This window comes from Rutidosis leptorrhynchoides, chromosome 9, assembly GCF_046630445.1.
Source record: "Rutidosis leptorrhynchoides isolate AG116_Rl617_1_P2 chromosome 9, CSIRO_AGI_Rlap_v1, whole genome shotgun sequence".
NCBI classification, from domain to species: domain Eukaryota; kingdom Viridiplantae; phylum Streptophyta; class Magnoliopsida; order Asterales; family Asteraceae; genus Rutidosis; species Rutidosis leptorrhynchoides.
The window spans coordinates 253,347,911-253,370,956 of NC_092341.1; the positions used below are offsets into that span (position 1 = coordinate 253,347,911).

The following is a 23,046-nucleotide window of genomic DNA, read 5'->3' on the forward strand; positions in this document are numbered from 1 at the left end:
CCCTTATCGCACCTTATTGTTCGATTATCCACGAACTAAAAAGGAACGAAATGAACAAAACCACAATTGGATGTAGAGAATAACGTAGGTGCTCATATTCGAATACCGGGATCGATATAGGGATTGATCAAAATGGTTCATCGATGTAGGAAAATACAAAGGTGTTCTAATTCGTCACCAAAATCAATTTAGGGTTTGAATATACTGCAATCCCATTATATTTGACGCGGAAATTGATTCGATGATGATTTCCTTCCATTCGACGATTTGTTTATTTGATAGGCGAAACCTTTAGATATATGTGAATTAGAAATTAGAGTTGTGTTTTGGGGAGAAACTCAGTGCAGTTTGATTGTAACTGGTGAATGAGGAGCCCCATTTTTGTTTAACTGGTCACGTATATTTTAATACTAGTAAGGGTATTTTAGACTCTTTATTGCTACTTTGATCTTTATGAGGTCATTAAGATTACATGATAATTTGGATTTGGATGGTTATGATTTAGTTATAGCTTTTGAATAGATAGTTAGGATTGATTCTTAAATTTTTCTGATGACTATTTATGTGTTTCTTTTAATAGATACTGAGATGAGATGAGATAGATAGTGAGAAGTGAGATGATAAGAGATATGTTTTTGAGTACTCTAAAATAAAATTAGAAACTTTTTAACTTTCAATTTATTACTTAAATTTTTTCTATTACTAGATTTAAAAATATGCAATTTATTTATTATGAATTAAAAAATCATTAATAATCTATTAATTTACTTTAGATTGTTAAATATGTACATTAAGTAGATTATAGTAGATAGATATATTACTCGTATCATAGAAAATATCTATAGTTTCTATTAAAATCCTACAATGATGATGTCATTATTAGGTTAATTCTTTTGTAAAAAAAATAAAAAAAAAAGAAAAAAATCTAAGCATGGTGGGTGATGTCATTAATCTAAATAATTTTAAATTAAAATTAAATCATATTAATTAATTATTATTATTAAATCTTGTTAATAATTATTTTAATTATTAAAATTGAATAATTTTGAATTATTTTAATTAATTATTTTGGATTGAATACGAGAAGGTATACAAACTAGGTAGAAGGAAATCAATTCTAAATTTATATTTAATTTACACTTTTAAAATAAAATGACAACCAATATTATCTCTTATGATTAGATGTGGATTGTTTAATATGCATTTTAGGTGTTTGATGAAATGTTCAGCTGAAGAGTTTTTTAGTCGGATGCTGTGGTTTCACGGGTCATTAAACTAAATGACTTTAGCATTTACGTTCACTTAATACCTAAAACATTTCATTAAACTGTTTCGTTTAAACAAATCCGTAGTTTTACGGTCATTTTACCAGTATATATATATATATATATATATATATATATATATATATATATATATATATATACTCGTATCATAGAAGATAGATAATAATAATTTTAAGTTTTTGGGAAATAGCTAGCTTTACCATTAAAAACTGAAAAAGGAAAAGTTGAATTAAATGCTAAAAACAAAAAACAAATTTACAAACGCGTTTTCTCAATGAACTCTCATCTTCACTGTTCAATAACCATCTCTCTCCATGTTCTTCTCTTTCCCCAAAACTCAATTTCTAGGGTTAGGGTTTTAAACTAAACCCAACTTCAGATCTGCAAATTACCACTCTTTTTGCACCAAGTTTCGATTTTTACGAACCCTAATTAGGGTTCCAGTAATGGGTCGTCCTCAAAACCCCTTAATTTTATTTTTAATCATATCTTTCATTTTAACCATTTCCGGCGATGATTCCGATAAATCGGCACTTTTGGAGTTCAAATCTTCCGTTTCGGATCCTACCGGGTTATTAACGGGCTGGAGTTTGAGTAGTTCGGATCACTGCACATGGATCGGAGTCACATGTGGGTTAGATTCCCGGGTTGTTGCTGTTAACATCACCGGTGGAGGTAATTCAGGTGACTTTACTTGCTTAAAGTATAATCAATTTCCTTTATATGGATTTGGAATTAGGAAAAATTGTTTGGAATCTAGTGTTAAGTTAACTGGTAAGTTATCGAAATCGATATCGAAGCTTTCAGAACTTAGAATTTTATCACTTCCATTTAATGATTTAAGTGGTGAAATACCTGTTGAAATTTGGGGGATGCAGAAATTAGAAGTGATTGATCTTGAAGGGAATTTGATTAGTGGCAATTTACAGTCTCATTTCAGCGGATTAAGAAGTTTACGTGTTCTTAATTTAGGGTTTAATCAGATATCTGGAGAGGTACCCGATTCGTTATCAGATATCAAGAGTTTACAAATCTTGAATCTTGCAGGGAATCGTTTAAATGGTTCGATTCCAACGTTTCTTAATGGATTTAGTGATCTGAGAGGCTTGTATTTGTCGTTTAATCAGTTTGGCGGGAATATACCAAGTGAAATTGGGTATAATTGCGGTAATCTTCAGCATTTGGAGCTATCGGGTAATATTTTAGTTGGTGCGATTCCTCCTAGTTTAGGGAATTGTACAAAATTACAGTCACTTTTGTTGTATTCGAATTTGCTTCAAGAAGAAATACCTATCGAACTTGGTAGGGTTTCAACGCTACAAGTTTTGGATCTATCAAGAAATAGTCTCAGTGGTGCAATACCACGTGAGCTCGGTACCTGTTTGAATTTAACGACACTCGTTTTTTCAAATTTGTTTAATCCGATTCCCGAAGTTTCAAACTCCGATGACAGTTTAGTACAATTAACCCCCGAAGACGAGTTTAATTATTTCGAAGGTATTGTCCCTTCAGAAATCACTAGTCTTCCGAAACTGCAGTTATTATGGGCCCCACGAGCGACTTTAGAAGGTAATTTTCCCGACAATTGGGGAAATTGCGGTAGCTTGGAAATGGTAAACTTGGCCCAGAACCTTTTTGATGGTGAAATCTCTAAAGGGTTCAACTTTTGCAACAAATTGCATTTTCTTGATTTGAGTTATAACAGGTTGACTGGCGAAATCAGCGATAAACTTAATGTTCCCTGTATGACAGTTTTCGATGTTAGTGGAAACCGTCTTTCTGGGCCTATTCCGTCTAATAATTCAACAACGTGTGAACCTGTTAATCTATCAACTGTGTATCTTCAATATTTTGCATCTCAAGCTGCGAAATATCCATTGTCAATCGAAAATGATGCTGGAGATCTTGCAATAACTCATAATTTTGGGGGCAACAATTTCACGGGCCGGGTCGGGTCACTACCGATTGCTAGAACAGGGGAAAATACTGTTTATGCTTTTCTTGCTGGGCAAAACGAGCTTACCGGTGAGTTTCCTGGTACGATATTTGAAAATTGTGCAAAATTGAAATCAATTGTTGTTAATATCAGCTTGAATGGATTTACTGGTGTAATCCCGTCGAATTTTGGTCAAATATGTCAAATTTTGACTTTCTTGGATGTGTCTGGAAATCGGATATCGGGGAATATTCCTATTACTATTGGCGAATTGGGTTCTCTTGTTTCAGTCAATTTGAGTTGGAATAAGTTAACAGGTGAAATACCTGTTAGCTTTAACAAGATCAAGGATCTAAAGAACCTTTCGTTATCGGGTAATAATCTTACGGGTCAAATTCCTGTCGGTTTGGGAAAGGTTGCATCTTTAGAAGTTCTTGAACTTTCCTCGAACTTGTTGACCGGTCAAATCCCGGGAGATCTTGTAGATTCGAAGAACTTAACGGTTCTTTTACTCAACAACAACAATCTTTCGGGTCAGATTCCTTCCGGGTTAGCGAACATGAAGACGATCGTTAAATTCAATGTCTCGTTTAACAACTTGTCGGGACCGTTACCATCAAATGATAAATTATTGAAATGCAGCAGTTTTGTTGGGAACCCTAATTTGCAGTCATGTAAGATATCTCCGCCCAATTCGTCACCCGATCCGCCAGTTGGCAATGATTTTGCAAATCTCTCGGGCTCACCGGGGCCCTCACCCAAAGGAGGAAACGGGTTAAATTCGATTGCAATTGCTGCAATAACATCTGCATCTGCTATATTTTCGGTTATGCTAGTTCTTTTAGTTGTGTTCTTCTGTACCAGATGGCGACCCAAACCTGGTGGTTATGCCCGTGGGTCGGTTCGTAAGGAAGTTACAGTTTTTACAGATATTGGGGTTCCGTTGACTTTTGAGAACGTGGTTCGGTCAACAGGTAGTTTCAATGCTAGCAATTGTATTGGAAACGGCGGGTTTGGAGCTACGTATAAAGCCGAAATCTCACCCGGGTTTTTAGTAGCAATAAAACGTCTATCTGTTGGACGATTTCAGGGCGTACAACAGTTTGATGCAGAGATCAGAACTTTGGGTAGACTTCGCCACCCGAATCTAGTAACCCTAATCGGGTATCACGCTAGTGAATCTGAAATGTTCTTGATTTACAATTATTTACCTGGTGGAAATTTGGAAAGATTCATCCAAGAACGATCGAGTCGGGCCGTTGATTGGCGTGTTCTTCACAAAATCGCGCTTGATATTGCGCGTGCGCTTGCGTACCTTCACGATCAATGTGTTCCTCGTGTTCTTCATCGTGATGTGAAACCGAGTAACATATTGCTCGATGAAGATTTTAACGCTTATTTGTCCGATTTTGGGTTGGCCCGTCTTTTGGGTACATCGGAAACACACGCAACCACCGGGGTTGCGGGAACTTTCGGGTACGTGGCTCCGGAATACGCGATGACGTGTCGGGTTTCGGATAAAGCGGATGTTTATAGTTACGGGGTGGTGCTGTTGGAGTTGATATCGGATAAAAAAGCGTTGGACCCTTCATTTTCATCTTATGGGAACGGGTTTAATATTGTACAGTGGGCGTATATGTTGTTAACGCAGGGTCGGGCTAAAGAGTTTTTTACAGCGGGTTTATGGGATGCGGGCCCACACGATGATTTGGTTGAGGTGTTGCGGTTGGCGGTGCAAACGACGGTGGAATCACTTTCGACAAGACCAACGATGAAAGTGGTTGTACGGAGATTAAAACAACTGCAACCTCCTTCATGTTAGGAACAGACAGACATTGTTTGTTTTGTTTATTAGGTTTTTTGAAGGTTTTTTAACATTGTAAATTGTAGAATAGTTTTAGCTGCTTTTTTATACATATAAACAATTCTCATATTGTCTCTATTGTTTGTTCAATAATAGCAAAAAAGTAGAGATTCTTCCGAGATCTACCATTTTACTGTTGTTATCTATTTTGATTGATGTAACAATAAGACGTCTGAAATCTTCCTATTCCAGCCCAATAGAGGTGTCAAAATGGGTTCAGATTAACATCAGATTGCCTAGAATTTTTCCTTGTAGCTCCTTGAGCACCAAATTTTACTACTACCCGAGAGCACCAAGTAATTTACATGCCAAATTGGAACATACTCCAGATCAGTTCCATACTTCCATGCCCAGCAGAATGAGTTATCCAATCGCCACAGCAAAACTCTTTCATCTTTTTATCCTTTAATATTTCCAGGTATGTTATTTTGCACTTAATGATCTATTTCTATACAGCTTTTAATCCTCTAAGTAAAAATTATTGTTTCTTTTTCACTTGATCTAAAAATTGATTTGGTCCTAGGAGACATAAAATCACACACTCGGGCAAATGAAAACATGACTTAATACAGAAAAAAGTAAACAGCCCCGCTGGCTAATACATCTTCATTCAGAGTCTGCCTTCGATTTTCAAGTGGCCGAATTGTAGAAGATAATTACATATCATTAACTCTCCGATTTACTCTCTGATCGTTTTTTACTCAAATAAATTCTGTCAAATTAACTTAAATATAAATGTAAAAGTAATATTTTTTGACCCAACGAACGTTTACTTCAATGGTATCATGCCTCAGTGTAGAAGGTTTTCTCTCCAATTTCTTGTGATTAGTTGCCAAGCAACCCGGGTCCCGCAATTAGTTGCCAAACAACCCGGGTAGGAGTTTCCTTCTAGCGTGTGTCGGTGCAAATGATGAGGGTCGTTAAATGATTCGCTGATGCAAATTCGCTGTTAAAAAAAATATTTATTGAACCTATTTTTAATTCAGTTTTTTAGAAGACATTCTAGAACAAATCCAGTAATAATAAACGAACAAATTTCAAGAGTAATTAGAGCCCACAACCCACTTCATTAATCCAATTTGAGAATTTTCAAAGGAAAATTGATGAAAATACACTTTTTTTTTAGGCTTCAAACAAAATAGACTTTTTAAAAAAAAATTGCTTTTTTACACCATTCGGTAGACGGGATTTCTGTCTACCACCTTTATCTGTCGTCTACTACCATTTTTACAAAGTAGTAGACAGTAACAACAAGGTAGTAGACAGTGAGAACAAAGCAGTAGACAGCCAATTACAAGGTAGCTGACCGTCTGCTGCCTTGTTGTTACTGTCTACTACCTTGTTATAGGTGTCGACTGATATGTATTATTGGTGTCGACACCTACAACAAGGTAGTAGATAATAACAACAAGGCAGTAGACGGTCAGCTACCTTGTAATTGGCTGTCTACTGCTTTGTTCTCACTGTCTACTACCTTGTTGTTACTGTCTACTACTTTGTAAAAATGGTAGTAGACGACAGATAAAGGTGGTAGACAGAAATTTCGTCTACTGAATGGTGTAAAAAGACAATTTTTTTAAAAAAAGTGTATTTTATTTGAAGCCTTAAAAAAGTGTATTTTGAACAATTTCCCATTTTCAAAAGGGACTATTAACTAAAACGTCTACTACTTTTGTTTGCACTACAACAATACACCCTAACAACATTACTGCAAAATCGTCCTCGCAAATCGGAAGGTGCTCTTGCAATCTTACAAATGATCTTGCAACCGACCTTGCGACCTTGCAAACAGATCCTCACAAACTTTGAAAGGTCATATCCCCAAAGACTTTAATTTTTTTTTTTTTTTTTTTTGTTAGTTTTAACTTTTAAATGTACTTTGAGTACTCATAATTTGCTATAGATAATTCTTATTTGTGATTCGTTTAATTCTCCACTACTACTGACTAAAATTATCCGAATCCCCCACAACCAATTTGAATTACATTATACGATTCGAAAATAATAAATTTGTACATAAATCACAATATGGTGTCATTTTTTAAATAAACATTGGGACTCGGTTTCAATACAAACAAATAGATCTTTAAAAAGTACGCACTCCCAATAACACGGTGTCTAAATATGAGCTACAGATCGAAAGATATCGCGATATGAAAATTTTCGATCATGGCCGGTTTAGGCCATTCGCAAGGTCGCAAGACCACCTTGCTCCGACGCAAGACTACCTTGTACATTTGAGGGCATTTTTACAAAAACTGAAAAAATGTTCACCCCCACCGCTGCTCCGTAGGTGTGTTTGTTACTCCCTCTGTCCCATAATAAATGTCCTCTTTAACTTTTCAAGGTCTTACTTCTATAATTCTGACTTCGAATAATTTTGTTAGTGTTATATAATATTTGATGATACTTGTATCAATGAAAATACATTTTAAAAATGAATCTATTCATATACGTTTCATCAAATACTACATAACACGGATAAAAAGATTTGAAGTCAAAATTTTGAAAGTAAAACCTTAATAAATCAAACATGACACTTATTATGGGACGAATGGAGTATGTATTTATGATATTTTATTTAAGCAATTAAAAAAGCTGTTTTCTTAAAAAGAAAAAGGCACAATGGTGAATGTTTGTGAATAGTAACTCCAATCTAAATTAGCCAATCGGAGCCTCCCAATGATTGGTTCAGATTTTTACTAATGGAGTATATATATATATATATATATATATATATATATATATATATATATATATATATATATATATATTTTGCTAACGAAAGTGCTTAGATCATTTTTAACCCTGACGCTGAGGTGTAGTCATATTTTGCAAAAATTGTGAAAAATATGAGTTTTTAACTGTTACGTGGCAATGTTATGAAATGAAGTTGAATGTGAGACGTGACAATGTGAGTATTTAACCTTCAATAACCCAAAAAATTATACCTTTCTCCTTTTTATATGTTTTCTTTTTTTGATGAGTTTGCGTTGTCGGGTTCGTTTCCGGTACCTTTTCTTGTTGAGTTGTCGTGACTTGAAAGTTTCGATTTTATTGCAATTGTTCCCATGCTCGTTGTTGTTCCAAAAATAATTGATGTTGTTGTTCGGGTGTGAGCGGACGATATTGCGGCAAAATTATTGGAATTTGTTGTAGATTTGACGGCTTTGAAGAAGAACCACCGCCTCACGTCAAAATCGTTTGGAGTAGGTGGTCGATTTGGGTTAGATATTGATGAGTTTTGCGTTATGGTTTATATAGGATGAAGAGAAAGTGATCGAATGAAGTGATGTTTATATAGGAAAAAATTGGTAAAAATTAAAATTTAATTCGGGTTTTATAAAAAAAAAGGATATTCAAATTGTAAATTTACCGTTGAAATCGGTCAAACCGACTCAGCCAATCAGCGATCGACACGTGTCCCTGCCGAGTTTTTATTTTTCCGTCACATTGCTGACTGACGCCCAGCCGGTGTGTTAAATTTTCACGCCCGATTAAAAATGGTTTAAAGGTTGTGTTAAATTTGAGTGAGAGTATAGGTATTGGGTGATGCGTTTAAATATAATTGAAAATGGGTGGACAAAAAATAAATAAATAATATATATAAATGTACTAAATTCTAACTGATTGAAAAAACCTCACGCCCAAATTTGTTTCCGTCACAACCGTGACTAATGCCGACCAGCGTCAGAATTTCACGTCGAGTTAACCGGCGTCACCTTCTGTCAAAATTGCCAACTTGGCTAACGCCATGAATTTGACGCTGTGTTGGTACTGGTTTTAGGGCTGACGTTAACATGTTTAAAGTATTGTAAAGTCAATAATTTGTTTTCAAATGAAAGAAAAAGTAAAAAAGTAAATGACAAAAAATTGATCGTTTTATTGATTTAATGAATTGATAAAGCTTATGATACTTTTGTTCATCTTACAAAGTCCCTATTTATAAAAAAATGGCTAACGGCTATATGCCTAAAAATGGAAACAAATCTCCTAAAACTGGAAGGTATTGCTGTCGTGATTACTAGTTGCTGCCTGCTGTCAATGAGGGAGATGATGACATTGTTCCTGATCCCCTAATATTTTCAAACTTTTATTTCTTTTTTGATTTCTAACACTCCCCCGCAAGTTGAATAGTGGGATTTCCGATATTCAACTTGGAGAGTATTTCAAAAGTCTTCCATTGACGGATTTAGCCAAGATGTCTGCGACTTGGTCTTCGGAACGGACAGGAGGTAGAGAGATTATTTCAGCTTCGAGTTTTTCCTTGATGAAGTCTCTTTCAATTTCTAAATGTTTGGTTCGATTGTGTTGAACTGGGTTTTCGGAGATAGCTATAGCTACTTCGTTATCACACATGATCTTGATAGGATCACCAGGAGGAAACTCAATCTCTGTCAAGAGTTTCCTAATCCACAGAGCTTCTGTAACACCGCTAGTAATCCCTCTAAATTCTGCTTCGGTACTTGATATGGCTACAACTTTTTGTTTCTTGCTTTTCCATGTGACCAAGTTACCTCCGATGAGAGCAAAATACCCAGATGTTGATTTCCTATCTCCTTTTTCTCCCCCGTACCCTGCATCAGTGTATATTTGTGTTTCTAGGTGAATGTTTTTATTGAATAAAACCCCGTCTCCAACTGTTCCTTTTAGATATCTAATTATTCTCCATACAGCTTCCATATGCTGATGTTGAGGTTGATGCATAAACTGACTAACAACTCTCACTGCATGTGCTATATCTGGGCGAGTGTGAGCCAAATAGATGAGCTTTCCCACTATCCTTTGGTATAGACCTCTGTCAGCTAAATCGACATCTTCTTCCATGTATAATCTCTGATTTTGAATCATCGGGGTGTCAGCTGGTTTGCAGTCGATCATACATGTTTCAGCAAGGAGGTCGAGTATATATTTCTTTTGACAAATAAAGATTCCTCTTTTGGATCTTAAAACTTCAATTCCTAGAAAATATTTCAGCCCTCCCAAGTCTTTCATTTCAAATTCTTTAAATAAATTTGCTTTTAAGTTTGAAATTTCCTCTTGATCGTTTCCAGTGATAATCATGTCATCGACATAAATTATGAGACATGTGATAAGGTTGTTTCTACGTTTTAAGAAAAGTGTATGATCAGAGTTACTTTGTTTAGAATCATAATTTTTCATTGCTATAGTGAAACGCCCAAACCAAACCCTAGGAGATTGTTTTAAGCCATAAAGAGATTTTTTAAGATGACAAACTTTCCTTTCTTTAAAGGTAGACGTGAATCCGGGAGGTCCTTCCATATAGACTTCCTCCTTGAGTTCTCCGTGTAGAAAGACATTTTTAACTTCGAATTGGTGAATTTTGGCTACTGGTGAAAACGTCTCTGAATAGTCAACCCCATAAGTCTGAGTGTATTCTTTTGAAAGAAGTCGAGCTTTGTATCTTTCAATAGTTCCATCAGCTTTATGTTTGCTGGTAAAGACCCATCGGCATCCAACCGGTTTCTTTGATTCTGGAAGAATGCATTTTTCCTATGTATTGTTGGCCGTAAGAGCTTCCATTTCGTCTTCCATTGCCTTTTTCCAGTTGGGAGATTTTAGTGCTTGGTCAATGGTGGTTGGAATTTCTTTAGAGTATATCGTGGAAGTAAACTGTTTTGCTTATTGTGATAGACTACCTTTGGCAATATTTGCCATTGGATATCTTGATCTTGGATTTTGTCTTTCGGGAGAATACCTCTTTGGTGGAATTCCCCGATTAACCCTTAGAGGGAGAACATACTGTTCCCGTGGTGATTCGGGTTCAGTTGCTTGATCGGGTTAACTTTCTTGATTAGGTTGTTCCTCAGTTTGTCCCGTTCTATCCTGTACTTGTATATTCACTTCATTTTCAGGGTTAGTAGTATTAGTTTCACAAGATTCAGAACTAGCCTCAGTACGATTGGGAAGATCACTGTCGGTGGTACTGGTGGGTGGATCACTATGAGTCACTTCTTCGGATGATGGTAAGTCTAGTCAACTCACAGTGTCATTAGGTTCAGTCTCCCCCTGACTTGTGTGTTGGGTATAGAAGTATTCAGTTTCTAAGAAATCACAGTTCATGGAGGTGAACATGTGCTTCCGTTTGGGGCGGTAACACCTATACCCTTTTTGATTAACCCCATAGCCGACAAAGACACAATTTTTAGCACAAGGGTCGAGTTTAGTTCTTTCCCCTTTGGGAATATGAACAAAAACAGTGCACCCAAATACCCGAGGTTTGAGAGTAAGAGTTTATAGGGGTTTAAAAAACTTGGCTAGGGTTTCAAGAGGATTTCTAAAATCTAAGGCCTTGGTTGGAAGCCTATTAACAAGGTAAGTTGCCGTGGCGAGGGCTTCGGGCCAAAAAGACCTTGGAACATTGGACTTTATCATTAAGGCACGAGTTATTTCAAGAAGGATTCGATTTTTCCTTTTCGAAACGCCTTTTTGTTGAGGAGTATGGGGGCAAGTAGTTTGATGAATAACCCCTTTTGTTTCATTAAAAAGTTTCATTCGAGTGTGGACAAATTCCCCGCCATTGTCGGATCTTAAAATTTGTATTTTACTTTTGAATTGTGTTTCAATCATAGCATAAATGGTTGTGAATTTGTGATGTGTGCGAGGGGTAGTACGAAATACTATAGTTTTTGTTACGAAATACTATTAAATACGATACAATTTACACAAGTTATTTATTTATTTATAGAATGGATATACATAAACCTTTCTACAACACTTATAGGCAGTGTACCTAATCGTAAAGTAGTGTAGTTTTTAGTAAGTCCGGTTCGTTCCACAGGGATACAACTGAGTTTAACGCTATATTTTTATTAACTATATTTGTGTATATATATATATATATATATATATATATATATATATATATATATATATATATATATATATATATATATATATATATATATATATATATATATATATATATATATATATATATATATATATATATAAGTATTATTATTATTATTATTAAATGGAGGTTTTACCGTTTAATGACCGGTTTGTCGATTTTTAAGTCCTAATGCAAAATATTAAATATAACTTAATTTAAAGCGTAAAGTAAATGACGATAAATAAAAATGCGATAATTAAAAGTGCGATAATTTAAAGTACGATAAATTAAATGACAGTAAATAAATTGACGGTAAATAAAAGTACGATGAGATATAAATTAAGAGAATTATGCTTATTTAAACTTCCGTAATCATGATGGACGTTTTGATTTTAGTTTATTACCATGGGTTAATTGTCCTTTGTCCTGGATTATTTGATAAGTCCGTCTCGTTTTGTCCATAATAGCCCATCGGTCATAATTATAAAGTGCGAGGGTCTTCGCCAAATTAGCCTTATACCTAAAGTCAAATATTCCAACTAATTGGGGACTTAAACTGTAACAAGGTCTTAATACATTGTTTAATGAATACACCAGGTTATCGACTGCGTGTAATCCAAAGTTTTAATACTTTGTTAACAATTACACCAATTACCCTTGAATGTAATCCACCCCTGTTTTAATGAGTCCATTGACTATTAATCCATCCCCGTGTCCGGTCAAATGAACAATTATTCGTATTTATAAATATCCCGCCCACCGTACCCAGTCAAGCGTATGTGGTTATAAATAGATACGTCAAATTGTAACCTTTATATTAAATTAACAAGATATCATTTAGCTAATTAAATATAAAGCCCATTAATAGCCCATAGTCCAATTTCCACAAGTGTCGGTCTTTTGTCCAAACCTCAATTATGGTACAAAACCCAATAACCCAGTCTTAATATTTAGTCCAACATCACGATTACTTCGATTTAAATAAACATAACAATAACTTAGCTACGAGACATTAATGTAAAAATGTTGAACATAACTTACAATGAGTATTAATCGCGTAGTGTTACACGGACAGAGTTTCGACTTACAAACTTAAAACATTCGCTACTATAACCTTATTATTATTAAACTTAAATTAAAATTAAAATTAAAATTATATATATATATATATATATATATATATATATATATATATATATATATATATATATATATATATATATTCGTAGATAGAAAGAAGAAAAAGGGGTGAGGAGTTCGGCCGAATGCTCGGCCTTTTATAGGCCCATTTGGAACTGTGCAGCTCCGTGATTGCGATACTTTTGTGCCTCACAGCTCCACAGTCGCGGAGGTTTAGATTCCGGCTCATTACACAATTCCAAAACGTGGACTGCTGAATATTTTATAATATAATATATTTATAATTAATTATATATTATATTATATTCTTGTGCATAGTTGACTTGTATTTTTAGCTCCGTTGAGTCGTACGTTGATAGTTGGTTCGTGTCTTGGTTCTGGATTTTTGAACGCCTTTTCGTATAATTTAATATCTTGTACATTGCGTTTTGCGGCTTGTACTCTTGTCAATATTTAGACGTTTTCTCATCAATAATTTGAACCACTTGGATTGTAACTTGCAATTTTTAGCTTTTTGGTCATTTGCGTGTTCAAATCGTCGAATCTGTCTTTTGTCTTCACCTTTTATTATTTAAAATTATATTACTTGTAATTAGAACAATTGCAACTAAAAGTTTGTCTTTCTGGAAGGATAATGCTATGAAATATATGTTCGTTTTTAGCATTATCAATTTGTCAAACACTTCGATTTTATTAGTTAAGAAATGTCCATGTCATATGTGTACAATCATCAATAAAAAGTAAGAAATAACGAAGGTTATGCCCCCCATTAACCCTTGCAGGACCCTACACATCATAATGAACTAAAGCAAATGGATTTTCAGACTTAGTATCACTAGTTTGAAACGAACTTTGATGGCTTTTGGCCAAAATACATGTTTCACATTCAATAACTTTATTTGAAGAAAACAAACTTGGAAATAAAAGCTTTAAATAACCAGCAGAAGGATGTCCTAAACGTCTATGCCATAACCATTCTTGTCTATTAGGGGTCCCTTGAGCAAGCATGGTTGTGGACTTCGTCCACATAGTATAACCCACCCCGTTCAGTACCACGACCAACAATCTTCCCGGTCCTGATGTCCTGCAAGATACAGAACGTTGGGTGTAATAAAAGGTACAATTAAGCTCTTTGGTAATGTGACTGACGGATAAAAGTTTGTGTGAAAGAGCGGGAACATAAAGACAATTTTTTAACTTTAACGTTGGTGATATCTTAATTGTTCCCCCTCCTTTGACTTGGACATTCCCGCCATTAGCTGTTTTAATTAGGTTTTTATTTGGTTTTGACTCGGAATAAAAATCCATTTTATCAAATGTCATGGTGTCGGTGGCACCACAATCGATAATCCATTCCTCTATTTTTGTGTTATTAGAATCAATATTAGTGTATGAAACATCATTACTTGAAAAGGACTGACTTGAAAACACCATATTACATCTGGAATCCTTGTATTTCATTTTTGACCTTTTTAATCCTTGTGATTTACATTTTTAAAACGGATAGTCCTTAGCTCAAATGGACGTTTAGATCTAACGTCAAGTGACCACACGTGATAATCACATGAGGTTATATTTGTCTTTCACCTTCTCAACCAAATAAACCCCTTTATATATCTTTTTTCCCAACCCAATCGTTCATTTCAGTGCCATCATTTTCAAACATAAACTTAGGGTTTCAAAGTTATGGTACCAGCTCAAGAACATCAAATCGATTGAAATTGAAAGAATGGCTTCGTCTGCAAGAGAGTATACGATTAGAACATGTCTGGATCGTCTGAATTTGGAAGTAATATATGGTACGTATTTATGAACAATAATGCTTGATTATTTCAATAAAATTAGATGAAAATATAATTTATGTTTGTTTATTGATTGTGCAGCTGATTATCCGGATTTGTTTTCAATCAAACTTCATCATGGAGGTGTTTTCACTGTGCCTCCAAATGTAAGGTATAAGAACGGTTTCATTACACACATTGATTGTATGAACAAAGACAAGTTTGGTATGTTTTGAAGGTATTTCGTATGCCCGAGAGAGATATTAAATTAACGTGGCTAATATGTTTTGATCCAAGTCGGGTCATACCCAATAACAAGCTTACTGACACCTTATTCGTATTTGATGTTAACGATTGGATCATTGATCAAATACGCGATACTTGAATTTTAAGAAAAATGGTTTTCTGAAATATTACTTGATGTGTATATATAAATTATGGAATAATTTATATAACAAGAGTTTAAATTATTTATGGGTTAAATAATTGATTTTGTTATTTACATTTTATAAAGTTTTGGTTTTATAAAAATAAATGTACATAACAAATATATATATATATATATATATATATATATATATATATATATATATATATATATATATATATATATATATATATATATATATATATATATATATATATATATATGGAAGTATTATAAAGAGTTTTATAAAATCTAATCTTTTTATAAAACTAATTTTATAACATGAAAGAGGTAGTGGCCTTGGAGTTGTAAGTTCACATGCTTAGACTCTTTGACCCATGCTTTTCCATTTCCATATACTAGCATCTTGACTCTTGGAACTACACACACATACAACTACACTTCAAGAAAATTGCAAAAATTCTGCCCATTCTTGCTGTCTTGGCCGTGGCCTTTTTGGAGCCAAAAGTGGGTTCTAAATTTATTTTGCAAGTTCATTTCAAGTGTTAATCAAATCCTAACTAAAAGCAAAGGCGTTGGTGGTTAGCTTGGGGTATAACTACTTGAGGTTTCATTCTTTTGGAGCTCCATTCATCATCATCATCTTCATCACTTATCAACAAGCTTGGAGTAGGTATAAACTCTTTTCTTGCTTGTAGTTTGTAAGTATGTTTCACAACTTGATCCTTATTGGGATTTAACTTTAATTGGTTAAAGTATAACAAGTTCTAAAATGTTAATACTTACATGCTTCCGCTTACTTGTTAATAAAATGTTTTAAGTATAATGAAACTTGTTAAATCCCAACAATGGTATCTAGAGCCGAAGTTGATGGAATATGCTTCGAGATGATTTTTTAAACCCACTATATTTTGCATTTTATGTACATGCATGAAAGAAAAATGCAAAAATTAAAGGGTTTGGGTGGGTATGTTGTTTAAGCCAATTTGTTTGAGTCCCAAAATGGGTTTTGGACTCTTCCATTTTGGTCATATTTGTTGATATATTAATGTTCACAATCATAGCCATGACCTTGTGTTTGAATGAATGTTTGTTTGGTTGATTTGTTAATCTTTCAATGTGGTTGTAATATTCATTCATTTGGTTTGTAATATTAATTATTCATTTGGTATGTAATATTGGTTATGTAATTTATTTTATATTTGGCATGTAAAATAGATTAGGTTGTATTTTCATTTTTTAGAGAAAAATGTATTAGGATATATTTTGTAAAAAAAAAAAAAAAAGATACAAGAAGGTGACAATGAAGAACACAAGGAAGGATGCAAGATTAAGTGGGAGATTTAAAATCTTCTACTTTGTGTTATAACCCCTTAACCGGTGGCATTTGTTTTCGGCTAAACAAATGTCTATCAAATTGGCTTGATTGTGAACATATTTGTTTTGCATGCATGGTTGTTTATTGTGTTTGCATGTTTGATTGCTACAAGTAAATCACAAGTTAACAACAAGCAAAATGACAATTTAATTGGTTAAATTAGACACTATTAACGACATGCAAAACGACAATTTAATTGGTTAAATTAAAAGTGGCAAAAGGACATTGATAAACGGTTATTAAGAACATGAAAATGATTTAATAATTGGTTATTAAGACATAATAAAATGGTTTATTTTTAAAGTAATAAAATTGGCTTTATTACATAATATGAAAAATGGATTTTCACATGAACTACACACTAAATGCATGTTAGTGTATGGTACAATTGTTTTCTTAAACTAGAAATAATGAAAACTTAAAATCCCTTATTAACAAGGCAAACAAGTTAAACGCCATCCTTTTGTGTGACACTTAAAAATAATTAGGGAACTCATAATGGGATAAAGGTCACCTAACCGTTATGAGCAAACTAATATGATTAAGGTGAATTCCGCACACTTGTGTGATAAAGGTCACCTAACCACTTGTATGTTAAATTTACACGTTTACACAAGTAGGACGACTTGATTTGGGAATCATGAAATTAGGGTCACCGAAGCATGAGGAACAAATAGGCGTTGATGGGATAAATATGTCATGCAAAAGGATTGCATGATCCCATAACTTAGAAGTTGCAAAAGGATTGCAGTTGTCATATAATGACTACCTAGCTAAATCAAATGACGGGATAAAGGTCACCAAACTGAAATTTGGTTTACCTTTGGATTCTAAAATTTAATAAATATCAATTGGATTTAAAGGGTATTGATTGTTAAATTAAAATTGATACTTAAACAACTTTGTTAAATTTTGTAGATGGCTGCCAATAACAACAACATTCCAAACGCACCAATCAACTTTAACAACCTATCGTTGAGGTCAATCCTCGAAAAGGAAAAACTCAACCATACGAATTTCATGGATTGGTTTCGCAATCTAAGAATTGCCCTCAAACTTGAGGATAGGGCGTATGTGTTGGAAGACCCCATTCCCGATCAACCCGATGAGGATGATACGGAAGGCATGGCTTATTGGGAGAAATATTGCACCGATTCGGTGCAAGTTTCTTGCCTCATGCTTGGGACCATGATACCCGAACTACAAAAGGACTTCGAACATCATGGAGCATATGACATGATCACTCAGTTGAAGGAGATGTTCCTTCAACAAGCTCGTGTCGAGCACTTTGAAATGGTCCAAGCGCTTCATGCTTGTCGTATGGATGACTCCCAATCCATTTCATCTTATGTCCTTAAGATGAAAAGCCTAATTGATCGAGCAAACCGTCTAAATTGCAATGTTTCTAATGAATTAGCCACGGACCTTATCCTTAACTCATTGTCAAAAAGGTTTGACACATTCTTGTTAAATTATAACATGAATGGTTGGGATAAGAGCATTGGCGAATTGCATGCCATGCTAAAGACGGCCAAAGCAAGCATGGGTAAAAGGGTTTCACCCGTGTTTATGATCAATGAAGGTGGGTCCAAAAACAATAACACTTCTAAGCCAAAGGTGGCTAAGAGGAAAGAACCCGCCTACCAGGGAAAGGGCAAGGGAAAGGGGAAGATGGTTACCCCAACCAACAATAACAAGAAGCAAAAGGTTACCGGTAAAGCTAACCCCAAGGAAGATCCGTGCTTTGGTTGCGGTGAAATGGGTCACTGGAAATGCAACTGCCTGGTCTACCTAAAGGAGTTGAAAGAAAAGAGGGATACAGGGTAAACCTCAGGTATACATTGAGCTTAGTATTACTTCTTCTAATACATGGGTATTAGACACATGATGTGGAACTCACATTTGCAATTCTATACAGGGGTTCAAAAGAAGTAAACAAGAAGCGGGAACATCAAGTCTCTTCATGAGAAATGGAGCTAAGGTGCACGTAGTAGCTCAAGGAGACTTTATTTTGAAGCTTCCAAGTGGTTTGGAGCTTATTTTGAAAAATGTTTTGTAAGCACCCGATTTATCTCAAAACATTATTTATGTATCCCGTTGGAAATAATGTGGTTTTAATCTTAATTTCATTAATGATGATATCCATGTTTCATTAGATAATGTGTTCTATTTCAAGGCTTCGCCTTTGAATGGTATTTATGAATTGGTTCATGATGACACATCATACAATAGCTCAATATACCATGCAAACACCAATAAACTCAAAAGGGATTTGAGTGTTTCCTACTTATGGCATTGTCGCCTTGGTCACATAAACAAGAATCGAATGCATACACTTCAAAAGAATGGACTTTTGAAATCAAATGAACTAGACTCATTTGATGTATGTGAATCTTGTTTACAAGGCAAAATGACTAAAGCACCTTTCAAAGGGACCTATGAAAGGGCTAAGGACTTATTGGAATTAATACATTCGGATGTATGTGGACCCTTTAAGCCTATAGCTAGGAATGGTGAAAGATACTTCGTTACTTTCATTGATGACTTCAGTCGTTTTGGATATGTCTACTTATTAAGACACAAGGACGAAACTTTTGAAGCATTCAAGGAATATCAAAACAAAGTACAAAATCAACTCAATAAGACAATCAAGGTACTCCGTACCGATAGAGGAGGTGAATACCTAAGCGATGCTTTCCAATATCATCTTAGAAGTTGTGGGATTATCTAGCAACTTACTCCTCCTGGAACGCCCCAACTTAATGGAGTTTCCAAAAGGAGGAACTGAACCCTAATGGATATGGTTCAATCTATGATGGCTAGAAGCTCGTTACCTCTATCATTTTGGGGTTATTGTCTATGCTCCATGGCTCATATTTTAAATATGGCCCCAACCAAGAAAGTGGAACGAACACCTCATGAGATGTGGTTTGGAAAACCTCCATCTCTATCATACTTGAAGGTATGGGGATGTGAAGCTTACCCTAAGCATTATGTCCCTAATAAGTTGAATGCTCGATCCACGAAGTGTATCTTCATAGGATATCCCAAGGATGATATGGGATACTATTTCTATGATCCTTCCGAGCAGAATGTTTTTGTTGCTCGGAAGGCTGAAATCCATGAAACTAAGTTCCTAATGGAAGTAAATAGTGAAAGGAAGATAGATCTTGAAGAGGTTTAAGATCAAGTAGATGATACATAATTGGTTGACACTAGCACTCAACATGAAAATGTTGAGAATGATCAAATGGATGATCAAAGTATACAAGACGTTCGCAGATCTGGTAGGATTAGTAATCCTCCTGAGAGATATGGGTTTCTCATGGATGGTTGCTATGTGGTTGATTTGGATGAACCAACAAACTACCAAGATGCTTTATCAAGGATTGACAAAGATAAATGGCAGGAAGCCATGAACGCTGAGATGCAATCCATGTATGACAACCAAGTTTGGGAACTTGTTGCACAACCTACTGGCTCAAGGCTAGTTGATTGTAAATGGCTTTTCAAAATGAAAACCGACATACATGGAAACTTGGATACATATAAAGCTAGACTTGTAGCAAAAGGTTTCACTCAAACTCAAGGGGTTGACTATGATGAAACTTTTTCACCTGTGGCAATGCTAAAGTCTATTAGGATATTACTTGCTATTGCTGCTCATTATGATTATGAAATATGGCAAATGGATGTCAAGACCGCTTTCCTAAATGGACATCTTGAGGAAGATGTCTATATGGTTCAGCCTGAAGGTTTTGTTGATCCGAAATATCCTAAAAAGGTATGCAAGTTAAAGAAGTCAATCTACATATTGAAACAAGCATCTAGAATGTGGAATCATCGTTTTAATGAGGAGGCCAAGAAATTTGGCTTCATTAAAAATGGTGATGAAGCTTGTGTATACAAGAAAGCTAGTGGGAGCACAATCATGTTCCTTGTACTATATGTGGATGATATATTGTTATTTGGAAATGATATTCCAGCAATGGAAGGTGTTAAAACTTGGCTAAGTAAATGCTTCTCCATTAAGGATCTTGGAGAAGCACAATACATTTTGAGGATTGGGATCTACAGGGATAGACCCAAGAAACTGATAGGTTTGAATCAAAGTGCATACATTGAAAAGATCTTGAAAAGGTTCAAGATGGACAACTCTAAGAAAGGTTTGGTACCTATTCAAAGAGGAACGCTTCTCAGTTCATCTCAGTGTCCTACCACGAAAGATGAACAAGAAAGAATGAAGAAAGTCCCGTACGCATCTGCTATTGGGTCAATCATGTATGCAATGATATGCACTAGACCAGATGTGTCATGCGCTCTTAGCTTGACAAGTAGATACCAGAATAACCCAGGAAACAGTCATTGGATTGCGGTTAAAAGTATATTGAAATACCTTAGGAGGACTAAGGATATGTTTCTAATATATGGGTCTGGTGAGGAGGAACTCGCTGTAAAAGGTTACATGGATGCAAGTTTCCAGACTGATCGAGATGATTCTCGATCACAATCCGGTTATGTCTTCATATTAAATGGAGGTGAGGTCTCTTGGAAGAGTTCAAAACAAGATGTTGTTGCTTTATCCACTACAGAGTCAGAGTACATTGCCACCTCATTGGCAGCTCAGGAAGCTGCATGGATGAAAAAATTCATCGATGACTTAAGAGTGGTTCCTTCCATTCAGGACCCTCTTGAGATCTTTTGTGACAACGAGGGTGCGATTGCTCAAATAAAGGAACCTCGTGCTCACCAAAAGACCCGTCACATTGAGAGCAGATTCAACTACATAAGGGATGAAGTTGAAAAGGGAAAGATATGTATTCGCAAAGTTCACACAGATCTTAATATAGCGGATCCACTCACGAAGCTCTTACATGGTGCAAAACATCAAGGGCATGTTAGTGCATTAGGGCTTCGATATTCTAGTGATTGGTTGTGATCTGTTTTATGTATTGTAACGGAACGAAGTGGTTCAAACTCATTAATATAATTATGGTGTTAATTTATTAATCTTGAGTCAGGTTCCTATTTTGCATATTTTATCCATGAATAAGTAATTATTCTAAATTCCGTAGTCGATCACATTTGTGGGATCAAGTGTGAGGTTTAGACTATTATGAACTTAGATTGGTATATATTCACGGGATGAATGTGGGGTAAGGTTGAAACCAAGGTTCATAGATATTTGTGGGATACAAATATTGGAAGACCCGCCCTCAAGATTTACTAAATGGAGCCGTTGTGGTTGATCACATGTAATCTTGAGTAAAGGTGAATATCATTGTATCCTCTGACTTGAGATACATATCGGGTTCGGATATTTACCAAGTATTGTGCCTTGATTCTTTCCTTCACTATTCTAAAATATGGTAGTTCATAAGGAAGAGCTCAGGTATAATGCAAGGTATATATTTAGGACGTATGTAGTCAAGATGGATTTTTTCCCTCTTATTCGTTGAGAGTCAGATGTCTAAGGCCTGATAAAGTTAAATCTAGAAGAGAGTGATCACTCTGTGTCTCTTGGATTTAACATGACATCTAGGACGAAAGGAAATAATGAAAGATTCACCTAATCATATTCGAGATGGGAACTCGAAAGGGATGATGTTATTGAATGGCACAAAGTTATAACATATTGGGGGTGATGGACGGTCATTAGGTGGTATCCATCACTTGCATTAATTTCTTATGTTTCTCGTGCAAGTGGGAGATTGAAGGTATTTCATATGCCCGAGAGACATATTAAATTAACGTGGCTAATATGTTTTGATCCAAGTTGGGTCATACCCAATAACAAGCTTACCGACACCTTATTCATATTTGATGTTAACGATTGGATCATTGATCAAATACGCGACACTTGAATTTTAAGAAAAATGGTTTTCTGAAATATTACTTGATGTGTATATATAAATTATGGAATAATTTATATAACAAGAGTTTAAATTATTTATGGGTTAAATAATTGATTTTGTTATGTTACATTTTATAAAGTTTTGGTTTTATAAAAATAAATGTACATAACAAATATATATATATATGGAAGTATTATAAAGAGTTTTATAAAATCTAATCTTTTTATAAAACTAATTTTATAACATGAAAGAGGTAGTGGCCTTGGAGTTGTAAGTTCACATGCTTAGACTCTTTGACCCATGTTTTCCCATTTCCATATACTAGCATCTTGACTCTTGGAACTACACACACATACAACTACACTTCAAGAAAATTGCAAAAATTTTGCCCATTCTTGCTGTCTTGGCCGTGACCTTTTTGGAGCCAAAAGTGGGTTCTAAATTTATTTTGCAAGTTCATTTCAAGTGTTAATCAAATTTTAACTAAAAGCAAAGGTGTTGGTGGTTAGCTTGGGGTATAACTACTTGAGGTTTCATTCTTTTAGAGCTCCATTCATCATCA

The 23,046-nt window shown here is 34.9% G+C and overlaps 1 protein-coding gene across 1 annotated transcript; it reads left to right on the forward strand.

Moving 5' to 3' along the window:
• The first annotated feature begins 1,550 nt into the window (after nt 1–1,550).
• Nucleotides 1,551–5,200, forward strand: LOC139868511 (LRR receptor-like serine/threonine-protein kinase RPK2). The gene has a single exon (XM_071856850.1). The coding sequence runs from the start codon at nt 1,733–1,735 to the stop codon at nt 5,042–5,044; it is 3,312 nt and encodes a 1,103-aa protein (XP_071712951.1). The 5' UTR covers nt 1,551–1,732; the 3' UTR covers nt 5,045–5,200.
• Nucleotides 5,201–23,046: the final 17,846 nt, after the last annotated feature.

Coding starts and splice junctions, on each gene's coding strand:
- LOC139868511 (XM_071856850.1), top strand. CDS start 1,733: ATGGGTCGTCCTCAAAACCCCTTAATTTTATTTTTAATCATATCTTTC.